This window comes from Gouania willdenowi, chromosome 14, assembly GCF_900634775.1.
Source record: "Gouania willdenowi chromosome 14, fGouWil2.1, whole genome shotgun sequence".
NCBI classification, from domain to species: Eukaryota; Metazoa; Chordata; class Actinopteri; order Blenniiformes; family Gobiesocidae; genus Gouania; species Gouania willdenowi.
This window is the reverse complement of record NC_041057.1, coordinates 32,078,555-32,094,050: the sequence shown is the minus strand read 5'-3', so window position 1 is coordinate 32,094,050 and position 15,496 is coordinate 32,078,555. Positions and strand designations below refer to the sequence as shown.

The 15,496-nt window shown below is 37.1% G+C and overlaps 1 protein-coding gene across 1 annotated transcript in view; it reads left to right on the top strand.

The window, feature by feature from the left end:
• Positions 1 to 15,496, top strand: part of camk2a (calcium/calmodulin-dependent protein kinase II alpha) — a 39,045-nt gene that overhangs the window by 17,230 nt on the left and 6,319 nt on the right. The window contains exons 4-12 of the mRNA XM_028466328.1: positions 894 to 948; positions 9,818 to 9,883; positions 9,969 to 10,041; positions 10,125 to 10,227; positions 11,832 to 11,915; positions 11,991 to 12,085; positions 12,159 to 12,281; positions 12,364 to 12,447; positions 12,522 to 12,564. Coding sequence (XP_028322129.1) covers positions 894 to 948; positions 9,818 to 9,883; positions 9,969 to 10,041; positions 10,125 to 10,227; positions 11,832 to 11,915; positions 11,991 to 12,085; positions 12,159 to 12,281; positions 12,364 to 12,447; positions 12,522 to 12,564 — 726 coding nt within the window. The remainder of the gene's footprint in view (positions 1 to 893; positions 949 to 9,817; positions 9,884 to 9,968; positions 10,042 to 10,124; positions 10,228 to 11,831; positions 11,916 to 11,990; positions 12,086 to 12,158; positions 12,282 to 12,363; positions 12,448 to 12,521; positions 12,565 to 15,496) is intronic.

Below are 15,496 nucleotides of genomic sequence, written 5' to 3'. Positions count from 1 at the left end.
ATAAAATTTTTACTCGCACACTGAAAAAATTCTTGCATATGCTACCAATTTGATCGCAGTCTCGAGCCCTGTCACTTTACTTGAAATTTTATACATAATAATATTTTATTTAAAGGTGCTTTTCAAGAGAATCAAAGACACTTAACAGGTTAAAAACAACAGCAAATACAGTGATTAAAACAAAGAAATATAAATCAGAAAAGAGAAGAAAAAAAAAGAACATCAGTAAAGAAAAGGCAGGAAACAGGCATACATGTGTCATTAAGGCGTTCACTAAATCATGGCACCTTTGGAGCTATGTTGGCATTGTTTGGGTTTAAACTTGTCCATTCCTCATCTACTCTATGGACAATATGTCTGTTGACTGATAGATCTGATAAATCCTCCCACTGACAGGACACACACACACACACACACACACACACACACACACACACACACACACAATATGACTTGTAATGCAACTGCTAACCAAGCAGAGCACTGTGTGGGCCGCTGACACTTTATAGACACGAGGAAGTGTTATATAACTGTGTGTGTGTGTGTGTGTGGGTAGATAGTTTTGATGCTTTCACCTATGGACACTGTTGCCTAGCAACGCACACACGTTAATACCTGTGTATGAAGCACTTAGGGAGAAATAATCAGGTTTTCGCTCAGAAGAAGGAAAAAAAACACCTACACGCTGTGTCTCTGTGTTTGTGTGTGTGTGGGTGTGTGTCGTATTATTCTACACAATATATGCAGAGAGCTCACTCAGCAATGCAGTCAAAGATGGAAAGTATCATCAGTCTGTCTGTAACTGTCTGTTCCTGTATCCAAAGTAATCGCCATAGTAACAAGTGTCATCATCTGATTGGCTCTCACAGTCTAAACTTTTTGGTTTCTTTCAGTTCGGCTCCATGACAGCATTTCAGAGGAAGCTCATCATTACCTGATCTTTGATCTGTGAGTTCCACTCTACATTACACTGTTCTATTCTATTCTATTCTATTCTATTCTATTCTACTCTACATTACACTGTTCTATTCTATTCTATTCTATTCTATTCTATTCTATTCTATTCTATTCTATTCTACTCTACATTACACTGTTCTATTCTATTATATATTACACTGCTTTATTTATTCCACTCTACATTACACTGCTCTATTCTATTATATATTACACTGCTCTATTCTATTCTACTCTACATTACACTGTTCTATTCTATTATATATTACACTGCTCTATTCTATTCTATTCTACTCTACATTACACTGTTCTATTCTATTATATATTACACTGCTCTATTCTATTCTACTCTACATTACACTGCTCTATTCTATTATATATTACACTGCTCTATTCTATTCTACTCTACATTACACTGCTCTATTCTATTATATATTACACAGCTTTATTTATTCTACTCTACATTACACTGCTTTATTCTATTCTATTTTACTCTATTCTACATCACACTGTTCTATTCTGTTATGTATTACACTGCTCTATGCTATTCTACTCTACATTACACTGCTCTATTCTATTCTATTCTATTCTACATCACACTGTTCTATTCTGTTATATATATTCTACATTACACTATTCTATTTTATTATATTCTACTCTACATCTTACACAACTCTATTCTATTCTATATTACACTGCTCTATTCTATTGTATTCTATATTACACTGCTCTATTCTATTCTATTCTATTCTATTCTACATCACACTGTTCTATTCTGTTATATATATTCTACATTACACTATTCTATTTTATTAAATTCTACTCTACATTACACTTACACAACTCTATTCTATTCTATTTTACACCGCTCTATTTTATTCTATTCTATATTACACTGCTCTATTCTATTCTATTCTATTCTATTCTATTCTATTCTATTCTATTCTATTCTACATTACACTATTCTATTCTAGTCTACTCTACATTACACTGTTCTATTCTATTCTATTCTATTCTATTCTATTCTACATTACACTATTCTATTCTATTCTATTCTACTCTACATTACACTGTTCTATTCTATTCTATTCTATTCTATTCTATTCTACTCTACATTACACTGTTCTATTCTATTCTATTCTATTCTATTCTATTCTACTTTACATTATACTGTTCTATTCTATTCTATTCTATTCTATTCTATTCTACTCTACATTACACTGCTCTATTCTATTCTATTCCACTCTACATTACACTGTTCTATTCTATTATATATTACACTGCTTTATTTATTCCACTCTACATTACACTGTCTATTCTATTCTATTCTATTCTATTCTACTTTACATTACACTGTTCTATTCTATTCTATTCTATTCTATTCTATTCTATTCTATTCTACTCTACATTACACTGCTCTATTCTATTCTATTCCACTCTACATTACACTGTTCTATTCTATTATATATTACACTGCTTTATTTATTCCACTCTACATTACACTGTCTATTCTATTCTATTCTATTCTATTCTACTTTACATTACACTGTTCTATTCTATTCTATTCTATTCTATTCTATTCTATTCTATTCTACTCTACATTACACTGCTCTATTCTATTCTATTCCACTCTACATTACACTGTTCTATTCTATTATATATTACACTGCTTTATTTATTCCACTCTACATTACACTGCTCTATTCTATTATATATTACACTGCTCTATTCTATTCTACTCTACATTACACTGCTCTATTCTATTCTATTCTACTCTACATTACACTGTTCTATTCTATTATATATTACACTGCTTTATTTATTCCACTCTACATTACACTGCTCTATTCTATTATATATTACACTGCTCTATTCTATTCTACTCTACATTACACTGTTCTATTCTATTATATATTACACTGCTCTATTCTATTCTACTCTACATTACACTGTTCTATTCTATTATATATTACACTGCTCTATTCTATTCTATTCTACTCTACATTACACTGTTCTATTCTATTATATATTACACTGCTCTATTCTATTCTATTCTACTCTACATTACACTGTTCTATTCTATTATATATTACACTGCTCTATTCTATTCTATTCTACTCTACATTACACTGTTCTATTCTATTATATATTACACTGCTCTATTCTATTCTATTCTACTCTACATTACACTGTTCTATTCTATTATATATTACACAGCTTTATTTATTCCACTCTACATTACACTGCTCTATTCTATTATATATTACACTGCTCTATTCTATTCTACTCTACATTACACTGTCTATTCTATTATATATTACACAGCTTTATTTATTCTACTCTACATTACACTGCTCTATTCTATTATATATTACACAGCTTTATTTATTCTACTCTACATTACACTGCTTTATTCTATTCTATTTTACTCTATTCTACATCACACTGTTCTATTCTGTTATGTATTACACTGCTCTATGCTATTCTACTCTACATTACACTGCTCTATTCTATTCTATTCTATTCTACATCACACTGTTCTATTCTGTTATATATATTCTACATTACACTATTCTATTTTATTAAATTCTACTCTACATTACACTTACACAACTCTATTCTATTCTATTTTACACCGCTCTATTTTATTCTATTCTATATTACACTGCTCTATTCTATTCTATTCTATTCTATTCTATTCTATTCTATTCTATTCTATTCTATTCTATTCTACATTACACTATTCTATTCTAGTCTACTCTACATTACATTACACAGCTCTATTCTAATCTACTGTATATTACACTGCTCTGTTCTATTGTATTTATATCTACATTAGGCGAGGCAAATCATTTTTTACCACATTTTATTGACAGGGAAACTGAATGTTCTTTACATGAATACATTGCAACATTTAGACATGAGTAATAAAATTATAAAACGATAAAATCAAACCATGTCAGATATAAAACCAGTTTGACCAAAAGTTTGAAAAAATTAACAATAAAAAGTCATGAAGAATCATAAGCAGTAGAGAAAAGAAGAGCTTTTGAAGAGATGTTTCTGTTCATTTGAGGATTGAGCAGGATTTTGGTAAAAGTTGATTACAATTTGCCAGTAAAAATGACTTCCATCGTGTTATACAAGCATGAGAAAACTGCCAACCCACAAATTCAATGAAACTTCTCTTGAATATTTGTAAAGTTCTACTTCCAAAACAATCTGTTGAAATGTTTTTTTTTTTCTTTCTTTCTTTTTTTTAAGGTGTATTATTTTGCATGGATGTCAATATTTATGTTTGGATATGATACAGTGATTTAAAATTGCTCTCAATTTCTGGTTAATTTCAGTTAATTAATTGAAAATTTAAATTTTTTGAATATTGCCAAAATTCCTGAAGTTATGTTTCCCATAGAAATTTGTCAGATATTTTACGTCCATTTGCAACCCTACTGATATATCCACAACTAAATTATTTGATAATTTACACAATAATTCATGTTTTCTCTGTCATTTTTACTTTCCCCTGCTGGCCAGATTGGATGTTTAAAAGGGCCGGCTTTGGCCCCCGGTCCTTGAGTTTGACACGTGCATTAGATCAAAGCATACCAAGAGGTTAGAATGTCCTAGTCAATGTTCAGACCATCATGCATTCATAAAACCCATAAAACTCTGAGAACTGCTGTTCACAGATGTTCTCCATCCTGTCTGACTGAGCTGCAGTTTCTGTACATGTGCTCAATCCCCAAAGACGAGCGGCTTTGATTGCAGCTAAAGGTGGATCTACAAAGGATTGACTCACTCAAGCTAAATATATCTGCACGCCACACTTTTCACTTTTTTCTTTAATGAAAAATTGGAAAACCCCCATGAATGAGTTTCCTTCCACTTCACAAATAGGCGTCCCCTCGTGTTGGTCTATATCACATAATATCCCAAAAACATACCATTACTTTTGTGATTGTAATATGAGAAAATGTGGGATAGTTCAAAGAGTATGGATGCCTTTACTAACATCTCACTGATGTATTCTGGACCAAACCCATTCATAGATTTATACACCAGCAGCAGAAGTCTATTCTGAGGTTGACTGGGAGCCAGTGGAAAGACTTTAAACCTGGACTAATGTGCTCTGACCTCTTTGTTCTGGTTCAGACCCGAGCAGCAGCGTTCTGAACCAGCTGTAGCTGGTGAAATGTATCTAATATTCTGCCGAAGGTTAAAGGTGCGTTCACACTGAAAGCAATACTGGCGACGAGATCACATTCCAAATCAATGTCTATAAGAGACGCCACTCATCAATTCCAGCGACTCAATCGGACAATCTAACTCTGGTCCCCCCGACGTCAAATATGTGCTTAGTTTACGGATAGAGTCTGAAATGGGCCCGCTTGAGGTCCGTCAGGGGTAACCTCGGTCATTGGATGGAATTATGATCCACCTTGAACACGGAGTATTTTATTTTGAAAATAATCCGGATATTTTATTCTATGTCTATGAACTAATTCCTGTCCTGCACAGGCATATTTGAGCTGCATATTTGCTGCAGAGGGATCTAACATGCTGGAGCAGATTCAGATGTGGTGGAAAATGGGGGTGAGTCGCTGGAAGTCGCTCAAAGTTGAACAGTTTGAACTTTTCAAGCGACTTCAAGTGACGTGTCGCGACATCCAATCACCAATGAGTTTCTATAGCGTAACTTCCCTGGTTGCCACATCAATGGTCACTGATGAAATGAGCAAAAAGCGTGACTATGTTCAAGCGACTCATCACCGGCGATTTAAACAACTATAGTCGCCGAAGTCGCGTTTGTTGTGAACACACCTTAAGAATTGACTCAGTTGGTTAAAGACTTCTCACTGATGTTGGACATGAACTGATGGTTGCTGATTGGTCTATAGTTATAGTTATAGAGGCATCCAGTGTTCTCTTTTTGAACAGAGGTTTCACAGTAGCTACTTTTAGGGATTCTGGTATGGAGCCTTACTGGAATGAACAATTAATTATCTGAGACAAATTTGCCACAGTTGACATTACAACAGCTTTAAAGAAGTTTGAGGGTATCGTCAATGTGTCAGTTTAGCTGCTGAATGGGTTCCTATATTATTTCATAGATAACTGTGATGAGTTATTAAAGACTCGTCTGTTGGGGGTCGAAGCTGTTTAAGCTTTTTGTTATTTTGCAGGTTTATGCTGGTGTTTATGTCTATGTTATGGGCTGTGTTTTATTACTCAAATGTGGAGCAAATTCATTACATTTACTCAGAGGATATAGACAGAGTACACAATATGATATGATTGATGATAATGGGCTCACGATAATAACAATACGATGTGAAATATTGGAAAAGGAAAGAAGTCCAGAAAAAATGGTAAATGGACTTGATTTATATAGTGCTTTTATGCACTCCCTTCTACCAAAGATACTCAGAGGGGAGTTCAGTTGAGTTTACACACTCCAGTACAGTCAAAATATTAATAATAATAATAATAAATTTTATTTAAAGGCGCTTTTCAAGGTTCCCAAGACTAAAGAAGGTGGACAATAATGGAAGTTCAATGGAAGAGCTGCCGTGAGGGAGAAGGCAAGTTTAAACAAATGGGTTTTGAGTTGGGATTTGAAAGTGGTGAGTGAATCTGTGTTTCGGAGGTCAGGAGGGAGTGAGTTCTAGAGCCGGGAAGCAGAGCGACTGGGGGGACACTGAGGTGGATAGAAGAGGATGATCTGAGTGAGCGAAAAGGTGTGGCAATGTGGATGAGGTTGGAGAGGGATGAGGGAGCCAGGTTGTGGATGGCCTTAAAAGTGAGTAGTAGTATTTTGTAATATATGCGATGTGTGATGGGTAACCAGTGGAGCTGCTGGAGGACGGGTGTGATATGGTGAGTAACGGGGCTCCTGGTGATGATCTTGGCTGCTGAGTTCTGGACGAGTTGAAGTTTATGAAGGGGTTTGTTGTGCAGACCGAATAGGAGGGAATTACAATAATCCAGATGGGAGGTGACCAGACTGTGCACGAGTATGGCAGCAGTGTGAGGTGTGAGAGATGAGCGGAGGCGGTTTATATTGCGGAGGGGAAGGTATGCAGACGGTGTGATGTTATTGATATGAGAAGTGAATGATAGAGTACTGTTGCGAATGACACCCAGACTGTTAACCTGATGAGAGGGAGAGATGGATGAGTTGTTAATGGTTATAGAAAAACTGTCAGCTTAGGTTAAAGTGGATTTTGTACCGATTAATAAAACTTCTGTTATTTCACAGTTTAATTTCAGAAAGTTGGATGTGAACCATGATTTTATTTCAATGAAGCATGAGTGAGGGAGGAAGTGCCACGTTAGGCTTGGTGGAGATGTAGAGCTGGGTGTCATCCTTATAGCAATGGAGATTGATGTGGTGCTGATTAAAAATATTGCCAAGAGGAAGTAAGTATATGATGAAAAGCAGGGGCCCCAGAACAGAGCCCTGGGGAACACTTGGGAGTGGGTGGGATGTAAATGATTTTAGTTGAATGTACTGTGTTGAGGGCGGTGTGTATAATACCAATAGAGAGAAGTCTGTCAAGGAGAATGGTGTGTGAAATGGTATCAAAGGCCGTAATCAGATCAAGCCGGATGAGGATGGAGAGGAGATCAGAATTAGCAGCCAGTAGGAGATCGTTGGTCATTTTGAGTATGGCTGTTTCTGTGCTATGGAGTGGAAGGAAACTGGACTAGAACTGTTCGTAAAGATTATTGCAGGAGAGGTGAGTATGAAGCTGTGAGGCAACGTTTTTTTCAAGTTATTTACAGAGGAATGGCAGGTTTGATATAGGTTGTAGGTTATTGAGATTATTGGTATCTGAACTTGAGTATTGGTGTGACAGCAGCTGTTTTTAGAGAGAAGGGGACACTTCCAGTGGTGAGTGAGGAATGTATAATGTATGCAATGAGGGGAGCCAGAGTGGACACAGAGGCTTTAACGAGAATATTTGGAAGGGGGTCTAACTGGCACGCTGAGATTTTGGATTTAGCAATGAGGTCAACTATGTCGCAGACATAAGGTAAAGTGAAAACAGGGAGCGGTTGAGAGGGTGTTGATGGATGTTATTGATTTTGGTGGTAAAAAATGATATGAGGGTGTTACAGAACGTGGTGGGATACATGTGCAAGGGAAGACTATCAGGGGGCCCGAGTGACGTGACTGAGTACAGATAACAGGGCTTTTGACTGTATGGGAATGAATTAAACTGGAGTAGTGAGTGGATTTAGCCTGCTAGATACAGTCCTTGTAGTGAGAGATATTTACTTGTGAACAGTGAGACCAGTGTGTTTATATAAGTGTTTCAGTTGATGACCTTTTGCTTTGAGTTGCTTGAGAGTGGAAGTAAACCAGGATGAGGAGTGAGAGAAACTAACAGATCAGGTTTAAAGAGGAGCAGGATTATTAAGAAGATTATGAAGGCTGTCTTTGTGATGATTAACCAGGTCATCAGAGGTGGAGTGGCTGTTGGGATGAGGAAAACTGTTAATACAAGATGTGAAAGTATCCAGATTAATGTCCTTGATATTCTGAAAAGAAATGGTACATGAGAGGATAGTTTTGTTTACTGGCAGGTTAACATTAAATGATAAAAGCTTGTGGTCAGCTTGTAGGTGGCGATATGCACCTATTCAAATTGATTGCAACACACCAATAACCAAGAAAGAAGAAGAAGAAAGACCTTTACAACTCAATAAACAATAACATAAATAAGATAATATTCCACGATTTGGGCAAAGGTTTCAAAAGGTGCACATTTGGGGAAAAAAAAATGTATGTGCCCGATACTTTTTGACATATTATTTTCAGGAAAAAAGTGTATTGCTTAAAAAAGCAGGAAAATCCAAGCTCTGTAGTTCCGCTAGGTTTTTAACAAGCACTTTTCCTTTTCCTTTCCACTCAGTCATCATCAACCGTATCCATGGAAACCTGAGAATGACTTTTTGATGTCAATTTTTAAAAAGGCAATGAAAGACATTAGGTATTAGAACAGGAACCGTTGAGTTGTAGCTCAGTGTGTGATGGCTGTGACCAACTTTCATGTTGTCCACTTCACTCTGTTACCATAAAAAGGTGACGGAGTGAAAAGAACGTCATCATTCAACCCCAAATTAGGAAGAATTCAGCACTGCTGCTATGCTGCTCATACAGAACAGCTGACATGGAACATTGCATTTAAATTCCATGATTTTCAACATCCCAAAGGTATCCTTAAGGAAAATTTTGCCCATTCACAGTCCTAAAAGTGCCAGTCTGGAAATAAAAGGCAAAAACAGAGCCTGACAATTCATGCCAGTCTAAAACTAAAACCAAATCATCTTGTCACCTCTTTAGAAAAACTAAATATGTGCATGATCTTTGCAAAACAAGTTTTTTAAACTACACTCATTAGCCCTGATAGTCAGGAGTTCTTTTGCATTTCATTTATTTTATATATATATATATTTGAAATATGTATTGAACAATTTATTTAACATTTTTAGCAAGGGGAATGACAAAGTCTTTACTCTATTGTACTAATGTTGATAGATGTTTGTGACTTTTAACAGTTGACCAGAGACAGCAGATGAAAAATAGCCATTTAAGATAATTCTGGTACATTTACTGTAGTGTTGAACGTACATTGTTCCTGTCAAATAAATAAAAACTAATTAAAAAATACAAGAAAATGTCAACACGAGGACAGTTTATCATCATTGTATTAATCAACATTCATCTATTTAATCATACTCTGCTCCACTGTGTGTCTGTGTGTGTGTGTGTGTGTGTGTGTGTGTGTGTGTGTGTGTGTGTGTGTGTGTGTGTGTGTGCGCGTGTGTGTATGTGTGTGTGTGTGTGTATCAGGGTAACAGGGGGAGAGCTATTTGAAGACATTGTAGCCAGAGAGTATTATAGTGAGTCTGATGCCAGGTAAGAGCCTTGAAACATTTTGAACTATTTATTTCATCTCTGAGCTCTGACCCCTGCTGACCTTTGACCTCTGACCTGTTAACAGCCACTGTATCCAGCAGATATTAGAGGCGGTGCTTCACTGTCATCAGATGGGTGTTGTGCATCGAGACCTGAAGGTGAGTTAGCTTTGATAGCTTCTTCTGTTTAAACTACTGGGCTCTGTTAGCATACGTGCTAATGGTCACATGTCTCCAATCAGCCGGAGAACCTGCTGCTGGCCTCCAAGTCCAAAGGAGCAGCCGTCAAACTGGCCGACTTTGGCCTGGCCATCGAGGTGGAGGGAGATCAGCAGGCCTGGTTTGGTAGGAAAGCACGGATGTAGTTGAACTTTCCACAACTGAGGTTCTACTGCACAGTTCTACACTCTAGAATAAGGATGTAACAATATCTACATTTCACGGTTGGGTATATCCACTGTAGTAACCTCACGATACAATAAGTATTGTGATATTGTGGGAAAGCTCACGGTTTCACAGGAAGGCACACAGTTAGCAGCAATGCTAACAATAACAAGAATGATGACAATTGAGAAATTGTCTGTTCACTATTTTAACAGCATTTATTGTCATACTTTTAGATTTATGATATTATAAACTAAATACTGCCAACTAACAGATACAGATTATTTAGCTAAAGTGCAAAAAATAAAATTGCATCAGGAACACTCTTAAAAACTACACAGGTACAGAAACAGTCTGATAACAATGAATAAAATAATTAAAGGAAGGAAATCAAAGTAGTGCAAAACAGAGATTATTTTTTATTTTTTTAACAGAATGTTAAAATGAGTTTTAGTTTATTCATACAAGTTTTTTCAGGAAATCTCCATACAACTAGATTCGACTGTCAAACTGCCAGTCTTCATCAGAGGAGTTCTGCTGATCTCCTTTGATGGTTCCTTTGAAGTTCCTTCATCTTCAAAGGAACCATAGAGGGAGATAAAAAAAAATGTCCTGAAAAAACTTGTCTGAATAAACGAAAACTCAACATTACTTATTCTGTGTTTAGTTCAATTTCAGGTTTTTCTTGAGAAAGATGAACAAGTCAACATTTGAGGTTCAGAATAATCTTTTAGCATTTAAAGTAGCCACTAACCCTTGTTGTCAACAACAGAAAACGGCCGTAACGGCGCAACGTCTCTTGTTATTTCTTGAGCTGTTGAGAGGGAGCTTCCTTTAGAGTTTTTAGACCAGACTGGATTGTTTGTCACAATCCTTAAACTTTTCGGGATGCTGGTTTAAGTGGCTTCTCATGTTGCTCCTATTTCCAGAAAAGTAGAACACTAGCAGTGTTTGCATATTGTTCACCTTTTCTCCTTTATGATTCCACTCCTCTGACTTGTAGCCACTGTATCATGCACAAGTTCTACAAACTCCTTCATTTCTACCTCTGCTGGCTACCACCATCCACCATGTTTTCTTTGCACGCTATTGACTCAACCGCCTGTAACATATGACCTCATCCACAAAGCATTATGGTACTTGTAGTTTACTCTAAGACAGTCCACTACAGCCAACCCACAACTTAATTTTAAGCACAAGTCATTATTTTATACCGTGACATAAGTACAATGATCTCGAGGCACTTGTTATACTTTGGTATTGTGATATCGTCAATACCGTGACATTACTACTGTAGAACTGAAGGAGAAGAAAAATTACATCTGCCATTTTGATCCGCTCTAGACTATGTTTGCATGTTCACACCGGCCCAAACCAAGCAGACTCTCCAGGAAAACAAATCACAAATAATTTTAACCGCTCTAAGATTCGCCGATGTAAATATGCACTGAATTAGTTTGCTTTCAGATGTTGGTTGTTGAACTCCTTTAAAGCACTGATTTGTGAAACCTGTATCTGTGAAGCCATGGGCATGGTTCAGTTGTGCTTCCTCTGGTTTCTTCCAGGTTTCGCTGGCACTCCAGGATACCTCTCCCCTGAGGTGCTGAGGAAGGACCCGTACGGGAAGGCGGTGGACCTGTGGGCCTGTGGTCAGAACCTTTCCTGAGCAGATAGTTGCAGGTGTGATTCCATCAGAGGTTCTCACAGCTCTGTTTCCTCCTCAGGTGTGATTCTCTACATCTTGTTGGTCGGCTACCCTCCATTCTGGGATGAAGATCAGCATCGCCTCTACCAGCAGATCAAAGCTGGAGCCTACGATGTAGGTCATATGACTTGATGTGAAACCTAATTTCTGCTCAGCCTGGTCTCATGTTTGTGTCTTTGCTTCTCAGTTTCCGTCACCTGAGTGGGACACAGTGACCCCAGAAGCAAAAGATCTGATCAACAAGATGCTGACCATCAACCCGGCGAAGAGGATCACAGCTGCTGAAGCTCTGAAGCATCCCTGGATCTCTGTGAGTGGAACCTTCATCACTGTGAAGGTCTGTTTATGATGATGATGATGATGGTGATGAATGAATCCTCCTCTCTCCTCAGCATCGATCAACAGTAGCGTCCTGTATGCACAGACAGGAAACTGTGGAGTGTCTGAAGAAGTTTAATGCTCGTAGGAAGCTGAAGGTGAGCGCTTTAACTCTTTCAAAATAAAGTGTACTTTGGTGCGGTGTCTGAAGTGTCATTCCTGGTGTCTTCAGGGAGCCATTCTCACCACCATGCTGGCCACCAGGAACTTCTCTGGTAAGAGCTGCATGTTACCCTCTGCTGGTGGGAGGGATGATGACAGTAGTGTGATGAATGGACACCAGGGGCCTCATTTATCAACCTTACTCTCAGATCTCTGCGTACGACCAAACCCACGCAGGCTGGAGATATTTATCAATTTTGACGTGATCGTACGCTACGACCAGATCTCACGTCAGATCTGACCTCGTGTATGAAAAAACCTGAGTGGATTTGTGGTGCAGCAGCAAAAGTCACTGAGTCTGAATATAATTATTAAACTACCCTCTGTTTCATTGAAGCATAAGCAGACACATATAACAGATAAAAAACGATTATTAAAACAAATGAAACAAAATAAAAAAAAAAATTTTAAAAGCTCACATTATTACTAAGCGTGTAGGAAAACACTGATTTGGTGATATATCGCAATTTTTCACCACGCGATCATCTTATCGATCTAAAAAATGTCCAAATCATATTTTTTTAACAACAAAACATGTAATTGCGCTAACATGCTAATTTGCATTGCGTCACCCTGTTAAAATAATTGCCTAATTCATTTTTTCAAGTTTTTCAGGAAACACAAAAAACCAAAAGTGTAACACACTTGACATAGGCCATTATCTTAAAGGGGTAAAATCACATGATCTGATCAACTGAGGATGTAGGATATTTTACTATAGGTGGCCAGCATCACGAGAAGATGATTTAAGGAAAAAAACAATTTTGACTAAAAATGACTTAGGTGATTATTTTAACAGTGTGACGATTGCATGTAAATGCCCGTTCTCTAGGTGTCAGTGAACCAGACCTTGTTAAACTACCTCACTCCTCAATGTATTTTACTTTGGAAGTTGATTGCACTTTAATTCCATAAAACATAGTGGGCACTTTTATAGATGTATGTGGTTACTTAACTCGTGGTCATACCAGCCTGTGATTGTTAGATCTCTGAAGCTAAGCAGGTCTGGGCCTGGTTAGAAGGTGGATGGGAGACCACCAAGAATGGATGGGAGACCACTAAGAATTCCAGGTGCCACAGTGGGGGACCATCACCCCAGTGGTATCTGTCATTCTGTCCTTGGGCAAGGCACTTCACCCACATTGCCTAGTATGAATGTAGTGTGTGAGTGTAGTGTTGGAGGGGCCAATGACGCACTATGGCAGCCTTGCTTCTATCAGTCTGCCCCACGGCAGCTGTGGCTACAATAGTAGTTTACCACCACTAAGTGTGGCGTGAAAGAATAATCCCTTAATTCTGTAAAGCGACTGTGAGTGTCCAAAAAAAGCACTATATAAAACTGATGCATTATTAACACAATCAGAAACTGTTGTAGAAGCAAAAGTTAAACTTTTTAGAAAAATGTAATTTGACAGTTTGATAAACATGCATATTTTTGATAATGGTACTTGAATTACAGTAAGTTAATCCATTTACTTGTTCTCGCAAGTTTATTTTAAGACTTTTTTAGGATTTTGTTAATTTATTTTAATGTGTTATTTATTGCCTCAAGCGTGTGAACAACTGAGGCCGATAAACAGAATATTTCTGTTTGTCTGTCCAGGATCTCTGCCATGATGAGGTTTGATCGCAGCACGCACGGTGGGCACACGCTAGCCTCACTCGACCACTTTTTTCTTGACCTAATTGTAAAGAATTACAACATCAGGTCACCAAGACAAATTCCTTGTGTGTATTCATACACTCTTGGTCAATAAAGTTGATTCTGATTCTGATTCTGAGATAACTATTACACTTTTATTTATCTTGATCAGTTAGCAGACATAAGCTTTTTGGCTGTGGATGAATCAAATATCAATTTAAATCAACATTAGGCATTGGTTAAGTCAGGAGAATTTTATTCAAACCTCAGCCAGAGTCTGTTCCTGTTCACCAACACTGTTCACTGCCTCCGTTATTCTCTTTCAGAGCGTTTTTATGACCTCCTTTAATTCCAGTTTTCACACGTCCAAAACACTTATCTTTGTTTTTCTTTACCTCAGACGTGACGATGCCGATTTTTATCTCCAAGAAGTTTCTTCCCTTGTCAGTCTTTGTTTGACCTCAGTGGGCGGGGCCTCAGAACCAGGAATATTTGAAGGCGTAACATGTTAATGACTGATCAAATGATCAAATTCAGCTCTTGAATTTATCAACACCTGTTCATTCATATGCTGGGTTGGGTCAAATACGAATGTTTCATTAATCACACCTTGGTCCAAATGTGCTTCTGTTAAGGTTGATAAATGAGGACCCATGAGTTTAGATAATTAGCCTTCCTCACCAGGAGGGACATGTTAGTTAGCTCAAATAGGAACAACCTGAACAGTCTGAAGGAATAAAGCAGCTACATTCATACATTCAGACCTTTTAGGTTTGTTTTCAATCATGTGATCATGTCAACCCTGAATAAAGTTACTTCTCAGTTCATTTTGTTTTCTTTTTTCAATTTCATTTACAAGTTTCCTTAAATTGATCGAGTAGTGTCTCCCTTTAATTATTCCGGAATACATGTTATTTTTTGTTTTTTTGTTATTTGTTTTTGTTCTTACTTATGCCTCTGAATAGGAAAAATAGTTTTTTTTGTTGGTGTATCCATTTAGTTTTTACTCTACAATCCTGTAACTTTTTTTTCCGTCTTTGTACGTGGGTTAAAATATTCCATTTCCTCAAGTTCTTTATTTTTTTCATTCAGGAAATTTTTCTTCCTCTTTGTGTTTCAGAGAAGTAGGAAATCCTGTTCCCAGTGATAGTGATTCATTGAATAGAATGAAAGATGACATCTGTCCTAAAGTCTGATTATAAATGCTGGTGCTCCACGATTGGTCAAAGTGGACTAAAAGTGGAGTATAAGTGACCTCATTCTCAATAACCAGGTTATTTTTTGTGTGTATAAGCCAATCACTAATCACAGCCTATAAGAGGAAAGTACAGGTTTACTGTAAT